Genomic DNA, 26,101 nt, shown 5'->3' with positions numbered 1-26,101 from the left:
GCTTCTGTTCCTGTAGCCCACCCTCAGTACCCCTGCGCCACATAGCCCCTCAGCAACCCAACCAGGCACTGCCCTCCCCTCTCTGAGACTCCTCATAGCAGCCCTCAGGCCACCTTGGCCATGAGTGCTTTCCACAAGGACCTCACCTGTCCTGCTGCTGCTACAGCCAGCACCTCTGACACTGACCAGACCGCACCTTCCCTCCAGCCAGTGCATATCACTCCAATAGCCACCACCTTTCTGGCGCTCACATCCATCTCATTGCTGCAGGCCCTCGACATTCCTCCTCCCTGTCAGTGGCTGCTTGTCTCTCCAGGCCCATCCCTGCAAGACCCTTGCCCTCTTTGCCCAGGCCAGGCCACAGGACTGTCTACAGCCTTTACAGATCCACACCATGTGGCCTTTGGTGATCAACTGGGACTCTCCAGGCCTGCCCTCCCAGGAATCCAGGGCTCCTCAGCCAGGCTGCAGCTCTATCAAGGGCAGGAGCCAGTCTTAGAAACAAGGCACATGCCATCCTCCCGAGATGTCGACTGAAGACACAGGAGATGCAAAGGGGGCTGAGTCCCAGTTCTGTCCTTCTGACTGCTAAGGGTTCAGCGCCCGGAGAAAGCCTGCAGGGAATGCCTTTCTAGAGATGGGTCACTGTGCTGAGTGACCTCGGAGAAGTGAACTGAACTTTCTTGGAGCCTTAATTTCCCCCTAAGCAAAATAGGTGGTTTGAGGATTCAGTGAGTTACCAAATGGGAAGCACTTGGCCAGTGCCTGGCACACAGTTAGTGCTCAATCAGTGGCAGATGTTTTATTCAGCTGCTCTCTCTTTGCCCAGCACTAAGAGCACCATCACAATGATAAGCCACAGTCCGAATCCGGAGCAGAGACTGCCAGGGACCAGGGTGGAGGTGGGAGTCTAAAGAAACAAACAGAAAACAATGCTGCTCAAATTGCAGGCCCTCATTTTCTGAATGAATAGCAGATATTGACTTTCAGCAGTCAAGATCCAGATTTACAGAGGCAACGGATCAATGTTCCCCAGGGGCTACCTCAGCACCAGTTAGTACAGGGAGCATCAATCAGGGCATCATCAACGGGCAGGGAAGCCAACAGGTGAGCCTTTTCCAGAGGCCCTATGTTTCCAAATGTTCCTCCAGGCAACAAATGTGAGCTCTGGCATGGAATGAGCCTCCTTCTAGAGAGAGGACATTTATAAATGTCTTCTGTAAAGGCCATTTGACAAATACCCCCTCTAAACAAATGGGGGTGTTGTCAATTCTGTGAAAGAACACCTCAGTTGTCCGGCGCCGTCACCAGCCTCTGGAGTACCAGGGAACACATGCTTTCTGGCCACGAGATGGAAGGCACTTGCTTAAAAAGGAGGAAGGTGGATGGGAAATTAAGGAGGAAAGGGAGGGAGGGAAGAAAAGGTAGGAATGAGGTCAGAGCTGTAGCAGCCTTGCAGAACCGAGTTTTTGTCATCTTGGCCACCACAACAAGAGGGGGCAGTAGGAAGGGAGATGGAGGGAGGCTGGCTGGCTGTTGTTGGTATCCTCTGGGTTTGTGTTCTTGATAGAACTTATGCAGAGCTCTGAGGAGTGGTTTTTTACTTTCATATTTTATTCTGGATTGACTAGACACAAGAAGCCATTCTGGACAAGAAAAGAAAGCTAGAGGACTATACATGTGTTTTATCAGTTGCTGATATTTTAACAGGAAAATATTGGGAGAGAAGATATTTGTAGACTTCTTACCCATTTCCTTCTTCTCTCAGTAAGTAGTTCTTTTAAAGCCATTCCTGATGGTTGTCACAAGGGGATCCTGGGATGCTGATATTTTAATCCGCTGGGCAGCGCCTGGCCTCCTCTGCTTTTCAAAGTAGAGCTGAGACATGCTCTGTGGCTCTTGAGGCAGAAGTAAGATCAGCCCTTGAAATACTTCATACAATGTTTGCCACCAACTGCTGCCCTTCTACTTGCCTCTCCGCAGGCAGGTCCCGCCCACTACACACTCGTGTTAACCCTAGTTATACTTTATTTAAAAATCCTGGGTTTAGTTCAGCTCTCACCTTCATCAATTTCCTTGGTAGCACCTCACATTAACGACATTTCCTCCTCCTGAGCTCATCCTCCTCTAACTGATCTTAACTTTCAATAAAAAACTATTGGGTTGGCCAAAAAGTCTGTTATATTTTTTCTGTACAATGGCTTTAGTAGTGCTTAGTTGTCTTTAACCTCATTCAAAACAATTGTGTTGGATTGTAGTGTGACAGCTGTCAAATCAGCATGCATTAAAAAAAAACTTAACCAAAATTGAATTTTTGTGCAGCCATTTTAATACTGAATGGAAGAAAATACATAACATTTTTGGCATATTATGGTTTATTTCAAGAAAGATAAAAACGAAACTGAAACACAGGGAAAAAAAATTTGTGCAGTGTATGGAGAAGGTGCTACAACCAACTGAATGTGGTTTGTGAAGTTTCTTGGTACTATTGACATTCTGGCCAAATAATTCTTTGCTGTGGGGCTGTCTTATGCATTGGAAAATGTTTAGCAGTACCCCGGGCCTCTACCCACTAGAAGCCAATAGTGGGAGATTGCCAACATACTCAGAATATCCAGATCAATTAAGTTATTGGTGAAAATGAAAAATGTAACTTATTTTATGGAAAACATAAAGGACCTTTTGGCCAACCCAACATTTACTGAGTAGCTGTGGGAGGTCAGTCCTCGTGCAGGGAGCTGAGTACACAGTGGAGGGAGGGGTGGAGACAGCACAGTCCTAACCCTGGGGTCACTAATATGGCCTCTGAAATGTCTGGCCCTCCACAGACACTCAATACAGATCTGCTGAAATCAACAATGATTCCTTAGACCCCCAGCATCTGCTTGGCACCTTGCACATAACCAGAGCTTGGTAACGCTTCCACAAATCGGTCATTACCTGTGAATCTCTAAACAAATGAACCAGACATTGTAGCCTTCAGGTGGTGATGAAGGGGAAGTGCAGGCACATTCTCCAAGGCACTGGCCTGGTTTCATGTATTATAATACTCCGGACCCACGGCAGGCTGTGTCATCCCGGGCAGAAGCAGCCCCATGATGGCCCAGAATCCAGGCAAGCCTCACCTCACAGTCCCAAGTCAGGATTCAAGGTTGACAGAGGAGACTGGGGTGCTAGGGGGAGGTTAGGGGCAGCTCTGTGATCCTCAGATTCTCCCGACCAAGATTTTGGCTCAAATATAAATGTCAATCTCCACATATCACATGTACCCATTCTCCTGATTCACTATTTTTTTGAGATTTCATTTTCTAGATCTATTTTGAAATGAAAAGGGAAAAGAAGACTACTTTAGAAAGATCTATAACACATAAGAAACTAGTAACTGTGACTGTCTCCTGGAAGGAGGGCTGGGTGTGCCAAGGAGCAGAGAAGGGGATGTGTGTCTCACTGTATGTCCTTTGGGAACATGTGGATTTTACCATTGGTATTATTAAGTAAGTTTCATTGGTACTTACTAAAGAAAGTAATTACTTTCTACAAAAGTAAAAAGACAATGAAAGACCTACCAGATATGAGAAACATATTATTAGGTATATAACAAGACAGAACAATGAAATAGAAAAAAATGTCCAAAAATAGCCCTAATTATATCTAGAAGTTTCATGTATGGCAAAAGTAGCATTTCAGATCACCAGGCAAAAGATGGATTATTTAATTAATTGTGTTGAGATAAGTGGGTAACGATGTGAAACAAAACTAAGTTGATCCCTATTTCATGGTATATATCAAATTAAATTCCAAATGAATCCAAGTAAAAGTGTAAAAAGAATCAAACCATAAAAATACTAAACAAAAGCATGAAGAAATTCCTTTGTAACAGGCTTTCTGAACAATGATTCAAAATCCAATAGAAATAGACTCATAAAAACTTCAGATATTAGGATTATTCAGATAAACTTAGTAATCATTTCACAATATAAAGGGGGTGGTCAAAAGCAGGTTTACAGTTGTGAGTACATGAAAGTTTATTCTTGTATTATCATTTATTAATTGTTGTATTGTTTTCCACACAAACAACTAAAAAGCTACTTTTACCCACTCCTGTATATGTACATCAAATCATCACATTGTACACTTTAAATATACATAACATACAGTTGTTTGTCAATTATTCGTTAGTTGAAAAAGATATTCAGATAAATATATAACTACAACTATATATTTAAGCAAAACTTTGAAAATGAAGAGAAAATAGATTATAAAGAATGAGAAAATTCAAAAAAGAACCAAAAAAAAAAAAACCCTCTAGAAATGAATACTATCAAAACTGAAATTAAAAATTCAGTGACTGAATAGTAGAGATACAGCTGAAGAGAGAATTAAACTGGGAGATAGTTCTAAAAGCTAGATGAAAACTGATTATCCAGACTTCCAGTCAAACGGTGGCACAGGACAGGTAAACATGTCCTCCCACAGCCACATCAAAAATACGACCACACTACAGAACAACCATCATTCAGAACAGCCTGAAATCTAGCTGAACGGAAGTCCTACAACTAAGGATTTAAAAAAAGAAGCCACATCGAGATTGGCAGAAGGGGTGCAGACGCAGGATGGGCTGGTCCCACACCCACGTGTGGTGGATAAAAATTGGGAGGGATATCTCGGCTGCGGAGTTCCTCTGAAGGAGTGAGGGGACCCATCCCACACCAGGCCCCACTCCAGGGTTCCAGTCCCAGGAAGAAAAGTCCCCACAACTTCTGGCTGTGAAAACCAGCAGGGGTCGTGGCTGAGTGAGATGAAGGGCTTCTGGAGTCCAAGGCAACTGCTCTTAAAAGGCCTGAGAACCAACTTACTTGGACTCACTCCCTCTGCTGCTCTTCCATTTGGGCCATGTTTCTTTGCCTCCTCATTTTGGCTGCTTTCCTGTGCTTCTTTCTATGTATGAGGTAGAGCTGTAACAGCTCCCAGGCTAGGCAGCAGCTCCAAGGCCCATGGACATACAGTGAAAAAAGGAAGTGTCTGGCATCAAGACGAGAGCTGGAGGGGCCACTTTTCCCCAGAGAGAAGTGCTGGCACAGACCATTGTTTTCTGAGTCCTCCCCCTACAGAGCTGGCACGAAGGCACCATGTTTGATCACTGTTCACCCACCCTGGTGATTTCCTGAGACCCCACCCCACCAACTTTCAGGTCCACCCAAGCTGTTACCATTGGCTTTTCCATACAAATGGTCTGTCTTGGTTCATGCTTTAGACTTTTCCTCAAGTCTCAATCAAGCAGCATCTGGCCTCAGTGTGTCCCAAACCTCTTGCTAAGTGGCTCCAGCCCTGGCACCAGCAGCAGCCAGCCTTGGTTCGCAGCTTGTCTGGGCACCTCCAAGCCCAGCACAAATAGCAGCCATCTGCATATTGCTTTGTAGTCATGCCAGTTGGTCCCAGACAGAACACAGGTAATGGCTGACCTTGGCCTTCACCTCCTGGGAGACCCCAGAGCCAGTACACCCGGTAGACAGATTCAGACTGCATCAAAGCACCACCCAACCACCTCCATGAGCGACAGACTCGAGGGGCAAACTCAACGGGCACCAGAGCCCTGCTGAAGTGAGTCCTGCTCCCTGGTATGGGCCCTTGCCCAGCTGATCCTCCACAGTGGTCACAGCCAGTCCTTGCAGCCAATCAGCCTGGAGAAAAATCCCTCCCATTGAAGAGCCAACCTTAATCAAGACTCAACTACAATAGGAGGGCCTACAAAGCCCACGAGGGGTGCACCTGAAATGCACAGCTTGGGTGAATAGGGAGGCTGTACCACTGCACCCTACAGGACACCTATCACATTAGGTCTCTCTACCTAGCCTGGGAGATGTCGCAGCTCTACCTAATACATAGAAAGAAGCATAGGGAGGCAGCCAAAATGAGGAGGCAAAGAAACATTGTTCCAAATGAAAGAGCAGAACAAAACTCCTGAAAAAGAACTAAACAAAATGGAGACAGGTAATCTACTAGATGCAGATTTCAACACTGTTTATAAGGATGCTCAAGGAACTTAAGGGAAGAGTAAATGAACTTAGAACTTCAACAGCATAAAAAGTATATGGAAACCATAAAAAAGAACCAGTCAGAAATGAAGAATAATTTTCCACTAACTGAAATGAAGAATAATTTTTCTGGGAATCAACAGTACAATAAATAAAGCTGAGAACTGAAACAACAAAAAACACCCAGTCAGAACAGCAAAAAGCAAAAAGACTCCCCCCCAAATGAAGATACTGTAAGAAGCCTCTGGGACAACTTTAAGTGTACCAACACTTGTATAATGAGAGTGCTGGGAATAGAAGAAAGAGAGCAAGAAGTTGAAAACCTGTTTAAAAAACTAACGATGGAAAATTACCTAACCTGGTGAAGGAAATAGACACAGAAGCCCAGGAAGTACAGAGTCCCAAACAAGATGAACCCAAAGAGGTGCAAACCAAGACAAATCATAATTAAAATGCCAAGGGTTAAAGAGAATCTTAAAAGCAGAAGAGAAGAGCAGAGAGTTATCTAAAAGGGAGCTCCCATAAGACTGTTAGCTGATTTCTCTGAAGCTTTCCATGTCACAGGAATTGGCAAGAAATACTCAATGGTGAAAAGCAAAGACCTATAATGAAGATTACTCTACTCAGCAAAGCTATCATTTAGAATTGAAGGACATTCAAAGAACTTCCCGCACAAGAAAAAGCTAAAGGAGTTCACCACCAACAAACCAGTATTACATGAAATGTTAAAGGGTCAAGAAGAAATGTCAAAGCACCTAATGCTAAACTGCTGCTTTGTTAAGCACTCCTTCAATGTCCGTCACCATGGAATCATCTGTTCAGTGATGATCTTCTGTGACTGGCTATCAGTGAAGATTATCAATAGCAGATATTAATAGAACAAATAATTACATTAAAATCTAACTCTCTTGCAAGCATGCAGACATACACAAAAGGCATTCAGTGCCAGCTGTTATATCTCTGGTCAGTGGGATTATAGTGAGCTTTAGCTTCTTAAATTTTCAAACACAAATTACTCATATAACCACAAAAGGGAATGTGCCTCTTAATGCAGTATGTGCACACTGGCGTTTTAACTTCAGTGTTTCCAACTTTCTTGTAGTTGCAACCCTCTGGCTCATGAAAACCCTCAGTCCCCCCTTTCCTGTGGTTTTCATTTTTAAAAGAAAATGAAGCTGGTGAAGGGCTTTGCAGAACACTGAGCACCAGGGGTGCTGAGAGCCTTAGGGGAGCATGGAGGCCCAATGTGCTAGCAAAAGTCAGCTGGGTTCTGACCCAAAGTGTTAGTCAGTCTGACACAGAGGTGGTCACACAAACTAGCACACAACAAAGGAATTCAGAGGGCTTCGGAGAATCGAGGAGCCAGCCTGGCTGTCGTCCTCTTTCTTCCTGCCCTATTTTTAGCTGTGTGAGTACAGGACACACTTGGGTGTCCTGGATAGGAAGGTGGTAAAGAGGCCAGGTAAGTGACAGAGTCAGCTGCAGGCTCTGCTGCACTTACAGATGGGGGCAGGATGGCATGGGGCCCAGTGACTAATACCAAAGGGATGCGAGTTATAGATCAGAAATCAAGCAAGCTGAGACTTGAGATGGGGAGGATCTGTTTATTAGCCAAATCCGGGTGTATTTTTAACAACCACCCTTTTCCTTGGGGTTTTATTGCAGGAAGCAGTCAGAGGCAAGGGCTGGGCCTCATCCAGTCTGTGAAGTGGCCATAAGGTCACCAAGGGGACCCTGCTTGTTCCCCAGGTCAGGAGCTGGCCCGGTAAACTTCACCAGTTAGTGAAGTACACACAGGCAGCTTCAGACAAGACTGCCAGCTCTGAGAGGATGCCTGGGGTCCACGAGAAGACACGGAGGTTCTGGTCACTGACAAGAGACAGGAGAGGGAAGACCAAGGTCCCAATAAGGGGTGGGGGGCCTGGGAAACAGGAAAGGAGTAGGGGGTTAAGAATACACAAATCCGAATGTCCAAAGAGGACAGCCTTGTCCTCTGAGAGGTAGAAATGCACCAACTGCTATGACACTAGGTTTTTCAACAGACAACAGCTTAGGCATCCAAGTCAGCAGAACCCTCACAGTGGTCACCATGGGACGGCCTATGTTCATCACAGGGTGTCAGACATTCAGCATTGAGAGCTGGTAATCAGGGCATTCTCCTAATGCTGAGAAATCCTTGGAGAGAAGTTCTGATTTTTGAAAACAGGCTTAAGTCCTAGGAGGTAAATTGGTAGAATAAGATGCGCGATCAGGCTATGTAAACAGGGCTTCTGGACCAAAAACAAAGAATAAGATGTCATCACACATCTTTTTGGATCTGATGAATAGGAACCACGCTTGTTCTCTCAGGGACTGAGTAAAATGGCTCTAAAGGCACTTGCTCCCAAGGTAATTTCCTTGGGCAGGGACTTTTGTCATGTATCTCAGTGTCCAGCACAGGCCTGGACAGCAGTCAGCCCTCCCTGAGTCAGTGCCTGAGCGACTCAGTTTGGCAGGATAAACGCACAGCCTTCCCAAGTCACTACCCCACTTAAACATTGACGCTCCTTCCGTGAGCTGGACCCTCAATGGAGGAGGAAGACCTAGGCTCCTTATCTATGAGCAGCTGTGTGCCTCGGTGCCACAAGCCAGAGAAAAGTTCAGTCTCTACGGGGGCTCTCAATTTTATCTTCAGCATTCCTTGTAGTGCCATTCTTCATGGGCTTAACCCACAACAGTGTCCCCTACGCTGCACTGTGCATGATGTTCAAGGTGTTCCATGAAAGGCTTTTGTGATATAAGTCTGGGAACCATGACATATCACAGCTCCTTCCCTGGGAGATTCACAGTGACACCAGCCTGTTAAAGGCTCTGAAAAGTCCTGCAGTAAAGAAAGCTGTCTCTCAGTGGTTCCCAAACTAAAACAGGTTCCTTTACTGAGGAACTCATCAAAGTCATTCATATACCTGTCTCAAAAGAGGGAATGTGAATCTCGCCATCTCACTTCAGCCAGAGCCTTATTTTTGGTGGACTCCCTCTTCAATTTCACCAAACCAGTGTGGGCAATGCTCACTCATGAGTGCCTTGAACCCATGACTTGCAAGCATCAGATCACAAACGTGCTTGCCCTTTCCTCTTCCACACATTTCATTTACCCCTCCCACCCCCACTGTGGGGCTCAAGTACTTTTAACTTACCCCCTAGACCTGCCTATTCCCTTGCCAGTCTATAGACCACATGGTCCCTGTCATCAGTGGAAATCCCACTGTGGCAGAAGCAATGTCACATGTTCTTAGGTCACATCTCCTAACTTCCAGCACTGTGCAGTGCTGTGCTAGGCACAGGGGAAGGTTCCAAAGAGGCTGAACTGAAGTTGAGGTCCCTTTAAATCTCAGTTAAGAACAACATACTGTACCTCGGTACTATGGGGCAAAAATGATGCCTCAAAGAAACTACCTTTGTTTCCCCAGGCTACTTATTTTTATCTACATTTTGGGGGGTTTACTGGCTAAATTCATGTGATGCAGTATCAATCTGCACTGCAACCCCCAAAGGTGTCAGCTCCCCTGGGCTGGAAGGTCAAGGGCCAAGGGGGCAGAGAACAGCATGAAGCCTATACAGTCCCGGGCCCTGAGATGACAGCAGACAACATCACATTCTCGAAGAGCTCCAGGAGCAGTCCAGAAGGGCTGCAAAGTCAGGCGCACCGATTTGAGGAAGGAGCTGTCTGCTCTCCAGACCCAAGCCTGTTCCAGATGTTGACTTGTCCTTTTAAGTTCAGCAGATGATTGGGCTCTGGACCCAAGAGGAGAAACAGACAACAACTTCAAGTATCAGAGCCAGACACAAGCCCCGACACCCTCCCCACACCACCCCAAGAGTGCTTGCGTGGTCCCTCGCTCCTGAGAATGAATATGTTCTTCACAGGAAGCGTGTAACTGGTGGCCCTGCTTGCAGAGCCACTGCCTGTTCACATACTCTTGCTAGTCCAGCCTCAGCTCTGCCCTCACACAGGCCCAGGACTGAGTATGCTCAGATCCTGGCTAACTGGAAAATCCTTTAAGGTGTCCATGATTGTGCCAGGAGCTCAGGACAAAAGTGGCTTTGACACCAGACAAAGGAGTCTGGCAACAGGGCATCTTGCTGGTGAGTGTGATACAGGCTTTAGGAAGAGGAGTCAAATGGCAGCTTGAAACCAACCAGTAGGTCTGAAGCTGCCAAGACTTCTGCAGGCGCCGCAGTGAGGCTCCGACCAGCTGGCCTAAGGGAAGTAGGCAACCACAGCAGGAGGACTAGGGACTCGTTCCTATCTTCACTTTAGCCGTTATGCAACGGCACGCGGGCACATACACTGTGCCGGCACAGAAAAGCTCTTCATGTGCATCCTCTCGTTTCAGCCTCATAATAACCCTGTGAGACAGTTACTGTCCTCCCCATTTTATCGATAATAAAGCCACGGTTTGGAGTTGTAAGTGACTGTCTAAAGCCACAACTAAGAAATGGCAGCTCTGACACCAAGGTCCACACTCTTAACCACCGAGCCCCACTGCCTCTCCCTGATTTCCACTGAACATCACAGCACGCCAAGTGTTCCCCAGGGCTGGCCACCAGGGTGGTGTCAGCTCCCTGCTCCAGAGCCACCCAGTCTAGGTGGGCCCTGCAGCTCAGCAGTCCTCTTAGTAACACCTGAGCATCCAGACACCTACCCCCCTCATCTCTCCATGGGATCCTTCTGAAGGTAGGAGGCCTGACCCAGCCATTTCAAAACGGCCTGTGCTGCATACCCCATCAACACGCCTGCTGCTGTCTACACCACCAGGAAGTGTGTGGGCTTCATAGACAGGAAAACAATCCCTCCATAGAGCCCTTTAGGTGACAACTGGACAGCAGGGCATTCTGAGTAACTGGTTCTGGCTGATATCCCAGTGCCGGACACGTTGCAACTCTCAGTGAGGACCTGCTAAATGGGTGGCACTTCCCCTCACATGCCTGTGCTAGAGCATGAGGTCGTGGCCACGTTCTTGACTAGGGCCTGAGCTGCTTAAGGGCTGGGATGCTCTTCACCTATCTTCCCCAAGCTCGCGGAAGAGGTGGGCTGGCACTCAGTAGGTGCACCGAGCACAGGTGAGTGATGGCAGAACACCTCTCCCAGCTCTCACAGGGCTGGTTGGCACCATTTTCTTCTCTAGGTATCAGCAGATGTCTCCTCCTCAAAGAAGACTTCCCGAGTCAGTTCCTCTCCAGGGCCCATTGCCCGGGGCCCCCTTGGCCTGTTCATGCCCTCCACAGCACTTCTCAAACTTGGGAGCCATCTGTTGGTTGGTGCTTTCTGCCCCCATCATTCCTGTGCTCTCATACAGAGCCCGGCATGGTGCCTGGCACACAGTGAGTGCTCACTAAGTATGTGGAATGAAAGGGAAAGGGTCTTCAATGAAACAAAAGCCAAGAGCAGAACAGAAAGAGAGCTCGTCCATCTTTCCTTTTCACTCAAGCACCAAAACCAAAGTTCTGAGTGGGCAGATGCCCAGGACTTCCAAACATCCACGTGCTCTCACGTCCCAGCCTGAGGGGCTCAGGGCAGGTCACCTTCAGAGAGCCATCAGTGTGGGCGTGTAGCACTGTTCTAAGTGGCAGAATGGATCACTGTTTTACTGGACGTGGCCCCAGACTTCAGCTTCTATCCCATCACCAGGCAACAGGACACAAATGACCACAGCAGTGACCGAGCACAGCACTAACGTCTCCCGAGGTGCCTGTCATGTGGGCCAGCACCATACTGGGGACTGGTATTAGGCAGCAGTCATGCCAGTGACTCAGCACTGCGTGTAGCCAGAGAGAATGGTTCAGATTCAGCTAGCTAGAGCTTTGTGGAATGCCTTGATAAAACTTAAAAATACATATCACAGGGGTTAAGTGGCTAATACCAGAGTGAGGATTTTCCGAAAGCTACTTTTCCAGCTCTAGTAATGGGCTGCCCTGACCATTGTCACACCCCTCTATGACCACTACCATATACCTGTGATAGGGACAACAGGTGTGGGTACAAACAGGGCCATGAATTCCAGCTGCTATGAAACAAACCAGCTGACCGTGACCTCGTGAGCACTGTGCTCGGTTTCAGAGCCAGCCAGGCACAGACGAGGAAAACGGACAGGTTTCCTGTGTGGCACAGGCACTTGTTGCCTCAAACAGGATGGAGCGATGGTGCGCCACGTCCCATGCCCTGTGAACTAAAAAGGGGAAGCTTGACAGAAGAAATGAAACTGAGGCTGTATTTGACTTAATGACAGTGTCTATGAAAATGCCAGTGATAGGGGTACCGTGGCTTTGGGGAACCAGGAAACACAGGCTGGCCGGGTTTGCACATCGTGTCAGCTTTCCTGTATGGTCAAAGCCCCTCTGACTCTCACAGCAGCCTGGAATTGGTGGAGCAGGACTCTTGTGTCCATTTGAGTTGTAAGGAAACTGAGGTCCAGAGAGGTTAAGTGACTCACTCTGGATCACACAGCATGTAAACTGCCATGCCAGAACTAGAAAATGTCCTCTAGTTTCTATCTAGTGACTTCTCCTCTGGTCTCCCTGATGACAGCCAGAGTGTGTCACATAACTTCTGGGCCTCTGTTTCTTTATCTGTATAGTGAGAACAAGCATGCCTAGCTCCTATTAACAGGCATGCCACCTATAAGTCCCTGACAAGCAGAGAATCAAAAGTCCCAGAGTATGTGCAAATACCTCGCAACTACAACACACCAATTATGACTGCATTTTTCATGGCAGAGCCTTTGGTCTTTCCTTATTGAGACCCAGGAGAGTAAGATGTAATCTAGCTCTTCCGCTGCCTGACTGTAAGCTTTGGAAGAGGCACCTTGTCTTGCTAACCATCAAGGGTGCCCCCTCCTGCCACCTACGCTGATGGTGTATAGAGCAATAAGTGGTAAAAGCATGACAACAGGACAGCAGGATATGGGACCCTCCTGAAGTCCTTGACTGTACGCAACCCGGGCAAGTCCTTTCATGCTTTGAGGCTGGTTTTCTCATCACTAAAAATGCAGGTGATATCCTGTCTCACTGGCCTCCCAAAATCTGTGGAGCCACCAATAATACCAGTAAGATTTTATCTGTGAAAAGGCCCAAGTACTCCCTGGAGAGATGGCTGATTCCACGACAGGGGCAGGGAAAGTCCAGGGTGAGACCCAGACATCTCATGATATTAGAAAGCAAGGAAACACACAGAAACTGACGGAGACATGGCCAGGGTGCACAAGAACCAGCTCGAGGGTCAAATCTGAGACAATCTGAGCATCACAATGAGTAATGACATGAAAGTGCATAATCCACTAAATTTAAAAATATCAATGAACCAACACTTATAGTACAAAAAAATTAAAAGGACAGAAGAAAAGCTCTTCTTTACAGAAGAATGCCAATGAATAAATGCAGAAGAAATGACAGAAGTAGAAACTTCACCATTTTTCAACCACCACAGAAATAACAGATTCAAGTAAGATCATCAGGGACCACTGAAGCCACTGGGTAGAAGATTGCGATTCAGGATGTGCAGAAATCTGCAGGCACCACCTTAATCGAATGAGCAAACTGAATATCACCAATAATAGGACAAAGCCACACCAGGTGCCTCCTGAGCAGAAAAGGACATGACATCACTGACACAATTCTCCTACTATAACGTGTAACCTAAATCCAGGCATGAGACCAACCCAGATTGGAGGACACTGTCCAAAACAACTGGCCTGGACTCTTCATAAGGACCACGTCAAAAAAAAAAAAAAAAAAAAAAAAAAAGAGAGAGAGAAGGTCCATGCCATGAAAAAAATTTAAGCTGAGGAACTGTTTAAAATGATATGAGACTATAGACCAGAGGGCCAAATGCAATAATGAAATGTATGATCATGTAACGAATCTTGGATTGGGAAAGAAAGCCAAATAAATTCATAAGGCACATTATTAGGACAATTGAGGGAATTGTCTTAATATATAATAGCCAAAAATAAGTGTATACATGCATGTGCACACAAACACCCACAGGGTGGGGGTACAAAATGTTCACTGGTGGATCTAGGTGAAAATGTCCACTGTACTATTCTTGTAACCATTCTGTAGGTTTGAAGTTTCAAAATAAAAGAAACCAAAAAGGTCCTATTAGTCCTTGAAAAGCTGTCAGAACTGCCAGCAGTGTCACAGGTGACTCAGGCACTCACCTGTGAGGTACTCCAGGACGGCAGCCATGTACACGGGTGCCCCAACTCCAATCCTGTACTTGGGGTGGCCTTTCTTGATGTACCGCAGCATCCGTCCCACAGGGAAGATGACTCCTGCCTTGGCGGACCGGGAGGTTTTGGTGGACTTCTTCTTCCCACCCCGGCTTGACATGGTGGTGGCCCTGGAGCTGGATCAGTAAGCACACTGTGGAGGCAAGAGGAACATCATCAGATCATTCAGACAGCACCACCCCCAACCCCCTGGAAGAAACAGGCGCTGTCAGCAGATGCCACTGCCTGCAGCTGTGGAGCCCTCTGAGACCAGCTGACAATCTCCATTGAAGTGCTATGGCCCCTGAAGACAGAATGGTTCAGCTTTTCACGTTTTATATCATGCCACTTCCATTTAAAGGTTACTCTGACAGTGGCTGTTCTTAAGTGTCTTGCTTTTATGTCATGTGATGTAAAGGAAAATGGGATTTCTTGGCTACATTCTATACGCTTGTTTAATGATTGCATCTTCATACACTGGAGACTGGGGCTGGTGAATTTGCGGAAGTCTACATAGAAGAAAACAAACCTATGTCACCTGCCCCTAGAATAAGCTTTACAGCCAGATACTCAAGTTCTTTGATGAAAGCAGCATCTCTACCTTACAATCCTTCATCTGTGAGAGGCAGGAACTGCTCACAGGAGCCTAATGAGTAACCAGGCTGGAATGAGAGGGCTCGGGATGCTTCCAGTCTGCTGAACAGGCCTGCCCTTCGGGAAGTGTTCTTCCTTCCCAGCTCCTCCTCCCAATCCCCATCCAAAATGCCACTCAGTCCAGAGGATGCCCCTGTTCAACACCTCTTGGGGGTCCTCTCCTCTCCACCCCACTGTAACTGATCCTGGTCATCACCATCTAAATGACCACAAATGCTGTCTCATCAGAAGGTTTCCCACCACTGCCGCCCCCTCCTCTACTCCACCTGACCTCCCCCAGCAGGGTTATCTGTGTACACACAAATCTGAACATGTCGTGGCCCTGATTCCCGAGATAAAACCAGGACCCTTGGCCTGTCATGCAGTGCCCTAGAAATCCAGGCCTCGCACACCCACCCAGCTCTATCTTGTGCTCCTTGTGGTTGCACATGGTCCCCCAAATGCCCTGCGCCGGGGTGACTGTGCTTTAGCTACGCCCTCCTCGTCTCTCATGCTTTCTTCCTGCCTGCTGCCAACTGCCCCTGAGTGCTTGGATCCAGACACTCCATCCTCTGGGCTCCCATGTGCTTCCTACAACAGCATGATAGGCACAAGCCAGTCTCTCCCGTCAGACTTCAAGTCTCAAGCCTTCCCCCGACTGTGCTCCTAGTGCAGCACCAGACGTAAGGTCTCAGATGTGCTGAAAGCATTCAAGTCACCCTGCATTCACTTTGGGAACCATGCTGGGGAATGGAGACAGCAGTGCACAAGGCAGTGTGGTCCCTGTTCTCGCAGAGTGGGTGGGGAAGAGAAACTAAAAGTCCTGGAGTCATTTAAATGGTTAACGGTGAAAGCCCAGTGCAAGGTGCTGGGAGAGGGGCTGTGAAGAAGCCTCTGCCCATTCTTGGGAACCAGGTGAGCCTTCCCAAGAGGACAATTATGCTCTGACCACTAAACCAAATAGGCAGGTGTCCCATTTACCGGTAAATTGAGGTTAGGTTCTATGGTGTGTGGGCTCCTCCAGCTCCAATAGTCCATGCCTCTATGACATGGAGGCCACAGTTAGAAGTGCTTCTTACTCTGATGCCAACCCTATGTTGGGGACATGCCATAGTCCATACCTAACAGCCGTGTGACCAACCCCCAAGATCATCTCAAATTGGCTGCTGGAGAGAGATGGGCAAAACAGCGGAGGACAGCATGCCTGGCCACTGTGGGCAGCTGTGCGGACTGGCCCAACAGAACTGAAGGGCTCAAACCCTGGCTCTTGAGGATGCTGGAGGGAAATGACGTTGCTCGTGGGAAGAGAACCCTGTATTTCACTCTCTCAAGGATCCCAGAAGGGTCTGAGCTTTTCTAAAACAATTAGTTGGCTTCATTTTAAAACACTCCCTGCAAACAGGTGCCTATGCTCCCTACGCAGGAAATGGCATGTGAATACATGTGTGCACACATGTTTGCAGGCAAAGCTATCACTGGGTTTCCTAACAATCTTTTGCGTCACTACAAATGTGTTTCACAGACCACTTCACAGACTGACCCTATGCTTTGGACTAGGAGCTTTTCAGATCTGAATGTCTCCCCTCTTTCAGCTGGAGGCCTGTGGTCAGTGATGATTAACGCAGCTCAGCCCTGTTCTTCCGGGAGCAGACTTCGGCTGTCTCCAGGCGGCCCTGTCTGGGTATGTTTGGGGCTCCCCTGTGGAAATCGGACAATGTGCTGCCCCTGAGAGGAGCCATTAGCACTCAGGAACCTGATGGGCCCTAAACACACTTATTCCTTAAAAATGATGCTCCTGGTGCTTCCCTCTGACTCTAGCCAAGAATCTTTATATCATCCACATGCTGGTGACTCCCAGGTCTCCAGCCCCATTGTGCGTATGTGACTCCTGAGCCCCAAAGCTCTGTTCTGATTGCCTGAGGCAAGGGCCCACTTGGAAGTCCCATGGGTACCTTGAACTCCTCCAGGTTTCTCAGCCCCATCAGTGGCGACATCATGTATCAAGCCACCAAGCAAGAGTCAACCTGGCCCCTGCTTCTCTGCCCACCTCCACAGCATCCAATCATTAGCCAAGCTCTGCTAAACCCACCTCCGTAATTCTCAAGCCTCTTCCCTTCTCTTCACACCACCCCCACCTTGGTTCAGCTCTACCTCTTACCTCCTTCCCCAGCACCAGTCTCTTTCCATGGACATTGGAGAATCTTTGCTATGTCGCTAGTTCCCCATCACCCTGAGCCAGCCACAAGGAGCATCCTTCAACTACTTCTGCAGCACTGCTTCCTGCCACCTGGCCTGGGATCAGATGCCCCAGGCCCCTGATTTCCTGACCCGTGATGCTATGCCCAGAATGTCTTTCTATGTGTTGTTCCCCCTGCCCATCACAGCCTTGCCTCAGTTCTCCTGCCACCCTGAACTGTGCTCACAAACGCCCTCTTCTTGACCCTGACCAGGGACTAGCATTGCTCTCTGCTCTGTGTGCCCACAGCACACATTCTGGCCCACATCTGTGTGCTCCCTTCCCCAACCTGCCCGAACTTCAAGCTACTTGATGCCAGGCGCTGTTGCTGACTCACCTCTGGTTCCCTTGGCCCCAGGAAAGACCTGAAACATCATGGGCCCTCAAGTGCCATTCTGCTGAATGAAGGACACCTCATGTCTCATTTTGAGTCCGGCTCCTCTCTGATAAAGCTCCATCCCTTTCCCAAGGGGGCTGTGCTGTAGAGATTCTGTTGCTCACCCCTCCGCATGTTTTCTGCAATTCTAGCTACAGATCCGAAAGCTGCAGGCACAGCTATGAGAATCCTGACTAAACCATGCAGCCTCGTGACATCCAGTAATGTGTGGTGATTTTAAAAACATCATTTGGGAAAATCACCTTGTAGCTTGCCGTCTCCAGATAAACCCACAAATGTGCAGGTCCATCCTGCTCTTCAGATGGCCATGGAGATATGGGCAGCTACGCCACGCACCAATGTGGGGAGAGTGGCTGTGACAGAGCGGCTGTTGAACACTGTGTTAATAACTCAAATTCCAAAGTCAGACTGACCTGATTCAAGTCATGGCTCTGCCACCTATGGCCTATGTGTCCTTGGACACGTGATATAACCCCTCTGAGCCCATTTTCTCATCAGTCAAGTGGATATGATAGAACAGACCTCAAAGAGCTGAATAAAAGCATGTATATAAGAATATAAGAGAATTGAATAAAAGCATGCATATAAGGACCTGATACTCACCCACTCAGGGAGTGCTCAGGAAGGTTAATAAAAATGATGACAATGTGCATAAGATGAAAAAAGGCCGCCTTCTTGAAGAACTGGCATTGGATGTTTGTATTCATGAGTGTAGCACTAGCTGCTATAACAAATAAGCCCCTAGAGCTTATTTCTCACTCATGAAAGGTCCAACATGGGTTTCCATGACTGGCCCGTGCTTCTCCACAGGATGATTACTGAACCCAGACTCCCACTGTTCCATGCACAATCCCCAGGGTTTACCATGGAAGACAACACATGGAGGTTTTCAGGGCCCAGATCTGGAAGTGAGGGGTACCACTTCTGACCATGATCCATCAACTAGAACCTGGTCATGTGGCCACACCAAATTGCAAGAGAAGTTGAGAAATGTCCCCGACCTATTTGCTCATAGGAAAAGAAGCTGTCACATGACAAACCAACTTGAAAGCTGACCCTGAAGCCAGGGCCTGAATGATCAGCGAAAGCCTACTGGGCCCTGTCTGACCCATGCCCTGCACCCAGCCTCTTCTGAGAGATGGACAGCTCTACATCACAGAAAAAGTGGCTTCCAATCCACTTAACTTCTCTTCAGGGAAGAGCCATTGCTCACAAGAGAAACAGCGATACCCTCTTGTCAAATAGACAAAGCTGTGTCCCTCCTTCCTGAACTCATTGTCCAGAGGAGATCCTGTTTAGCAAACCAGAAGCCCTCACCCCTTAGAGGGCCCCACATGCTTTGAAGACAGTGATGGGTGTTGCAGACAACCTTGTCATCCATTCATCACATTATGCTCATTTATATTAGCTTGGCTGCCTTTTTGACTGTTATCAGGCCAGGAAATGAAAATTCTGTGGTTAATCCTGAAGAGATCTCTGTGGTCTTCATCTTTGCCACTCCTTCAACTATAAATCAGTCACAACAGACAGGCACCTTGTTTGCAAAAACCCAAAGCTTACTCAGAGGCACACTGCCGGAGAGGTGCTATACACGCTTGAGTGAGATGCAAGTCTCTGACCACAGGCCCCTCAACAAATGAGACATGACCTGGACAACATCACCTGTCCTCATGGCACAGGACTAATTGGAAGCCCGGCAGTGAGGATCCCGTGAATAAGATGGACATGAAAACCACAAGCCCTATACTACTAGGAGGGGCCACAGAGGTGAGGAGGGCAAAGGGCCATCCTACCTACCTACTACCTACCACTCCACTCCTCCCCAACAGGGCACCTACCAGGCTCCTCACTGCATTGCAAACCACCTTCACTCCCACCTCCAGTCTTTGGCACATGCCACCCGCCCAGTCTGGAATACTCTCCAGCCTCCTGCCCAGACAATCCTACCTCGTGGCCCCTTCTCTGGTGATGCAGACCTCACAAGGAGCTCTCTCCTCTGCATTCCTGCCCTGTGGCCCCTAGTCAGTCTAGTTTGAGGCAGCCCATGCCCAGCTCCAGACTTGCACACCAGGCCCTGCAGACCTCCAGCCCCTCTCTCCCTTCTTCCAGCAACCAGGGCTCCATGTCCTGCACCCAGCAATCCACCAGGCTGAACTCCTCCCAGTTTTCTCAGTGGACATTCCTGCTGGGGCCCTTGAACCCATCTAAAAATCCCTCATAATGTCCCCAGGCCTACTGACATTCTTTAATATGTCCAACTTCTTTTCTCAATCTTCTGTAAAGTGCTCTGAAAATGCAGATTCCAGGCCTTCCTTCCAACCTAATTGCCCCTCTAGATCCAATGTATAGAAACATTCTAAAACCAACTACTTCACCCTTAACACTTCTTATCCTGTATCATCATTATTTCCTTGTCTGTTATTGTTGTCGTTGAAATATCCCATGTGTATAACTTTATTTATTTATTTTTTTTGTGTGTGTCCCATATTCCTTGTCTGTCTTGACTGGATGGACCAGTCAGCTCTGCTCACCACTGCATCTCTGTCTGCTACCTGGGAGGCTCTCAAATGCTGGCTGGACAGTGCCTGATTAGTTGGCATTTACTGTGGATGGAATTCTCTTAACAAAGATGAGAGTAACATTTCTAAAGGTCACAGGACTCAGAGAAGTGGAAGTGGGATACCAGTTGAAGACCTTCTCTGGGACCAGTCATGTACACATACCTGGCTAATCCCTGTGGGAGCCCAGACCCTCAAAATTCAGGGACCTTGTGGAGCTACATTGGGGATTCCCTGGGAAGGAACACCACCATTGTTCTGATACCTGAGGTGGGAGCCACACAGAGGCCTTCCGACTCCCTGACCATTCTAAGGCTCCAGTGATCTCTCTTCTTTTCACTAGACAGGCTCAGGAAGAGACTTACCATCCTCACATCTGTAAGAGACTAACCTCTGTTAAGGTACAGCACAAAAAACTCTTAAATAAACAGGGCACTCACAAAACCACTGGAGTGGTCAATCATGATGTCTTTTATTATCTAAGCAATGAATGCCTGCATATTGATCCAGAACGAATATCGATTAGAACTGCTGGGGAGCTGCTGTTCAGACATCCCTAACTTCAGCACCCGAGGATGAAGGAAGGCATTGGAGCTATCAGTGCTCAAGTCACTGTGGCTGAGGGAGGATTTCCCCCACCCTTCCCCTGCAGCTGGATAAATGTCCACGTGTCCACAGGCATTTGTCACCTTCCCATCAACTCCAATCACCAAGGAGAACCTGAGACACTTAATTCTGAAGTGAAGGGCATTAATCCTATTTACAGCATTCTCTTCCGTTTACTCCCATCACACCAAATGATTAACAGTGTCTCTGCTGTCATGTCCCCAGAGGCGTGTGGATAAACTACACAACCGTCACTCACAGAGCTGGGGTTCACAAGCTACACTCTGATTGGCTCAGAACAGAGAGCTGCTCTGGTACTCCAGCCAATCAGAAAAAAAAACATCTCTCTCCTTTCATAAAACACTCCATCATAAAGTGAGCCGGATGATTAAGGAACTTACAGTCTGCCCTCAGGGAACCAAGGGACTCAAAACAGGGAGTGAAGGATACATTGAGATAGTAAATAAATCCTAAACCGCACATTTTATTCCAGCAGACATATCTCCCTCACTGTTAGGTTTCTAGTGGCGGGGAAAAAACAAAACCCAGACACAAGTGTTATTCACCACAACCAGGAAACGGTCGGTTTGCAGGAAGCTAGTCTGGGATTAAGATTTCACCTCACCTCTGCAAACCCTCTCTATGGTATGTTTCCCCAGCTGCACTAAAGGAACCACCACTATCCAGGGTGGGGCAAAAGTAGGCTTACAGTTGTTTGTATGGAAAATAACACAATAATAAATAAATATTAATACAAAAATGAACTGTTTTGTATACTCACAACTGTAAACCTCCTCTTGTCCCACCCTGTACTTCAGCAGTAAGGCACTGTCAGCTTACTTCACCAGGAAACTTTCCCTCACACCGCCTGTCCCTTTTAAAGGCTGTGCCAAACTAAGATAACCACTCCAATGGAAGACCACCAAAGGTCAAGTTAAAATGTGACTTTCAATAGGACAGGACCCTAGCTAGATTTGTCATCTAGAAGCCATTCAGTATTTGTTGAATAGAGGAAGAGTTGCCAGTAAGAATAAAGAACTGACCACATCTCTCCCCTACTCAGAGCCTTCGATAGCTTCTTATTACTATTAGGATGACGTCTAAATCCCTCAGTGTTTCTGATCAGGATCCTCTCTGGCTTGGCCCTCTTGGCCCTCTGGCTTCACCTGACTTTCCTCTTGGATCCAGCCATTCTGAGCCTCTGGCGGCTCCCCACCATGACCTCTTTTCTCATTGTTCGCAGCCTCTGCCCATGTGGTTCCCCAGGCCTTAAACACTTATCCTGACCTGCCCTCCTTTGCCCAGCCAATTCCTACTTTGCCTTTCTGTGCCTGGTTAATTTAAGGGCTTGCTCCTGGTTAGGTTACCATCCTGGGGCCACTATGGGAACAACTGTGGCCTCCTGCAGTGGTCTCGCAATGGCCGCTTGCCTGTCTTTTCAGAATGTCAGCTTCCCAAGGAAAAGGACTGAGCATTTCTTGCTCGTGGTGCTGTCCCCAGGGCTTGACCCAGAGTTAATTCTCAATAAATACTTATTGAAAGACACTGATCTGGCAGGCTTGATCCAAGCAAGCAACCTATACAACTCTGGTATGAAGAGCTAACCTACTTGGAGTCACTCCTAAGAGCTGCGGTGAAGCCTAAAATACTTCTGAAGCTACAGAAAGTGGGGAGAACCCATACGACCACTATAACCTCACTTACCCCTGCCCCTTCCCAGCCCATGTGCCAAGAATGGAACTCTGAAAACCCCAACACAAATCCTAAGGCACACTCCCAGGAGAACTAGAAGCTGCTGCAATTGTGATGAACACCACATACAGATTCCTGGGCTTTGTCAGCATAAGGTTTTCTGTGTGTCCCTTTATTTAAATAAATCTTCTGTAAATGACTGGGGGCAGCATTAGCTCTACAAGTATTAGAGGCAGGTCTCAGAATAGATGTATTCCAAGCCTCTTTCTGGGGAAGGCATGAGGGCTCTCCCCGAGTTCTGCATCCCCAGGACCAAAGATGCACCCACCATTCCTGGCCTGCTTAGTCCAGACTGAGCCACTGACTTAGGGTTGTGCTTGTAATGTTCTAGACAACTTCCAAAGTTTCATAAAATGTGAGCTTCCCCTTCCCCATTCTCAAAGCCCTGCCTCAATTTTCACTTAAACTCCTTCCCTTCTCCTTAATATCTTTATCACCATTACAATGGGAACAGACTGAAACAAAATGACAGACTGGAGAGATTCCACACTGTCCTCCTAAGACTTTTGGGGGGAAAAATTTAGTCTTGAGGGTGGTGGTGGGTTGTTCTTTTTTTGTTTTTTTTTTAAAGAAATAAAAATAGGTTTACAAGCACATATATCAGACAGCCACTTGGGCAAGACTGAGAGGCCACTGCCCAACTTCGGTGAATGGTGTACAAGGAGTATAATTCCAGTTGCAGGCATAAGGTGTCCATTTCAGAGCTAATAAAGCCTCTGATAGCAAAGTACCGCAAAAGTGGCTGGCAGTAGGTGGAGTCCACCAAATTGACAACTGGAACCTCCCAACTGAAACTAAAGCTGTTCAAAATTCCCCCTAGGCCCTGGAGCAGGGAACCTTGGGACAAAGCACTACTCCCACCCCTTAACAGTAAAACCTCAAACCACAAAGATGGAAGAAAAACAGAAGCTAGCAGGAGTGCCCCTCTAATTGTCTATTCTTATAAGCTGTTTATTAAATCATTAAAATCTTACAAGGACTTCATGGTCATTATAATTATTGAATTTAAGGCTTGTCTCAGCTGTTTCTACAGAAGCCTCTCACTTTCAAACTCAGGAATATTATCCCTAACATCTTATCTAGAAGAACCTTCCATGCAATCTACTAACAAGATCCCTGAGTGATCTGTGGCCCCTGCAGGAGTGGAGGTGGGGCGCACCATCCACACACCTGTTGTCAGATGATCTTTCCAGTAGCATCCTGCGCACTCACCTCACCACCCCAGCCAACCCCACCCCACCCCATCCCATCCCACGCCCAACGAGTCGAGTCTCATTTCCTCCTGGCCTTCTCCACCCGGGGAGCCTGCAGCCGGTAGCCTTCCGGAGTTACCTTTAAAAAACTCCCAATCGAAAAGCAAACAAAAGGCCCATCAGGAGCCCAGCGAGAGCTGCGGGGGTTCCTGTGGCCCCTCTCCAGCCAGTCGCTGAACAACCCCTTCCCCGCCTGGCCTGGCTCCCATCCCGCGAGTGTCCTCCAACCCACCCTGCTTCCTCAGCAGACAGCGCCAGGCGCCTACACAGCGGCCACCGGGGTCTCGGGCCTGACTTATTGTGCCGGGCAGGCAACTCACGGACGGGTGGGGCCTCACCGAGTCCAACTCCGCGCACAACCGCACCCGGGAGCCCAGGCCCAGGTCAGACGGCCAGCGACGCGGGGCCGCGTCCCACCTCCAGCCCAGCCGTCTGCCTGACCACCTAGGGAAGGGTGGCCGGGAAAGGGGCCCCAGCTGTCTCCTTTCCAGCGCTGGCTGGAGGACGCGGTTGTGAGAAGTTGGCTTCCGGGTTTGCTTTCTGAACAAAACCAAAGGGAATCCCGCGCGGCCCCGGCATGGCCTGGGAAGGCGCCGTGAGCCTCAGGGCCCGGCGCGGGCCGCACCAAACACGGGGCCCGAGCCCGACCAGCTTGCCGGGGGCGCGCCAGGCCGGGCCGCTCCCAGGCACCCGCGGCCGGAAAATAGCGGCTGCCGGACCCCGGCGGCCGGGGCGGGACGCGCGGAGACGGGGCCCGCGCGGCACTTACGGGCGGCTCGGCGGCGGCAGCAAGGTGTTCGGCCTGCGCCCTCTGGGCCGCTCGCGCCTTTTCTCTTCGCGCTCCTCGCTGGCCCGCCCGTCGGTCCGCCCGCCTCCTCGCTTCCCGCCCGCACGCCCCGCGCTCGCCCCCTCCGCTCGGCTCCTTTGCCGAGTGAACTGGAACCAGCCGCCGCGGCCCCGGGATTCCCACAATGCAAAGCGCGCCGCTCGTCACATCCCATCCCGTCCCTGCGCGTCCGGCCACCCCTCCCGCGCCGCCCGAGCCTTGACCCCATCCCCGCCGCTGCGCGAGCGAGGTCTCTCCTTCCTCTGCCTCCTGGTTGTCGGTTGGTCTGACCCCGGCTGCCCGAATCCCTGGCGTACGGCCCTGTGCCTTCAGGCAACCCGCCATGACGCTGGACGCCGGACGCAGGGTCCACCCGACCCGAGGTGCCCAACCAGAGCTGCTCCTCCAGCGCGTGTCCCAGCCTGTGTGTCTCAAGTGGCACTCATTGAGCGCCTACTGGAATCTTTATCATTAACCCAGGGAAGGAGGCATAATTGCTGTTATCACTTTCCCCAACCAATGCAACTCTCCTGCGCACCTCAGAGCCCTCCACTCCCACCCCCACCCTGACCCCCACCGCTCTGTCTTTAGGTAAAAGCCCCCAGCAAACCTTTTCTGTCCTGCGACCAATTACTGCACATCCGTCTGTCCTAGGGTTCTTCATCAAGACCCCAGAGGTCTGAACCTGCTTTGCACACGGAGGCCGTTAGCTACTTCGATTGAGCGAACGTTCACCATTAAACCCACTAGGGATTCATTAATGTAAAGAGTGATTATCACCACACATGTGTTTTAAAACTGCAGACAAGCAGAAAGAGGAGGGGCCTCTGTAAAGCCCACCTGTGAATCCCTAAATCAGTTACTCTCCCCAAGAAGTTAGTGCCCCCTGCCCTATATTTAAATAGGGCCCTACCTCTACTCCCCTCCTCTCCACCTGCCAAAGTGTGGAGGGGGAAGCCACCTGAGCACATAGCTGTGGACCAAATTTAAATAACAATACACACCCAGCAGAGTTGATGCGCGGTTTAATGTACCGCTGCCCCTCCCAGCACTCAGGCTGCCTCCTAGAGGAGCGGTGCTAACCTCCTCCTTTCACCATGGTCTTTTACACTGGACTTTGCAAAGCAGTCAGTGTACAATGCATGCTACCCATACATTCATTGATTCAATTAAGTACTGAAGTCATGCTTTGGGCAATGCACCAATTTGAGTCATGAAGATAAAGCAGAACAAAACAGGCAAAATTCCCTGCCCTCTTGGAGGCTGCAGTCTAGGAGGGAAAGAAACACAATCTACAAAAGAAATGATGTGGTAGATGGTATAAATGCTGTGGAGAAAAATAAAGCAGGGAAGGAGCGTAGAGAGTGTGAAGTGGGGTGGAGTTTCAAATTTTAGGGAAGGTCTCCCTGTGAAAGTGAGGGAGCAAGCCATGTGGATATCTGGGGGAGGAGTGTCCCAAGCATGAGGAACAGCAGCAAGTGCAAAGATCCTGAGGCAGAAGAGTCTCTGAAATGCTCAAGGAATAGTGAGTGTGTTCTTACCACACACACACACAA

The 26,101-nt window shown here is 48.6% G+C and overlaps 1 protein-coding gene across 4 annotated transcripts in view; it reads right to left on the bottom strand.

The window, feature by feature from the left end:
* The window catches only part of MACROH2A1 (macroH2A.1 histone), a 95,199-nt gene extending 70,524 nt beyond the window's left edge, over positions 1 to 24,675 (bottom strand). For 3 of the 4 annotated variants that reach the window (XM_090288290.1, XM_090288291.1, XM_090288293.1), the window contains exons 1-2: positions 24,489 to 24,674; positions 14,234 to 14,438 (exon numbers count right to left, since the gene is read on the bottom strand). In XM_090288290.1, the coding sequence (XP_090144416.1) occupies positions 14,234 to 14,405 (172 nt within the window). In that variant the 5' untranslated portion in view covers positions 14,406 to 14,438; positions 24,489 to 24,674. Of the gene's footprint in view, positions 1 to 14,233; positions 14,439 to 24,488 lie in introns of all 4 variants that reach the window. The other variant, XM_090288292.1, reaches the window with a different exon arrangement.
* Between the last annotated feature and the right edge of the window lie 1,426 nt (positions 24,676 to 26,101).

This window comes from Furipterus horrens, unplaced genomic scaffold (assembly GCF_987537825.1).
Source record: "Furipterus horrens unplaced genomic scaffold, mFurHor1.1.pri manual_scaffold_10, whole genome shotgun sequence".
In the NCBI taxonomy this organism is placed as follows: Eukaryota; Metazoa; Chordata; class Mammalia; order Chiroptera; family Furipteridae; genus Furipterus; species Furipterus horrens.
The sequence above is the reverse complement of the archived record's forward strand: the minus strand, read 5'-3'. Positions and strand labels throughout refer to the sequence as shown.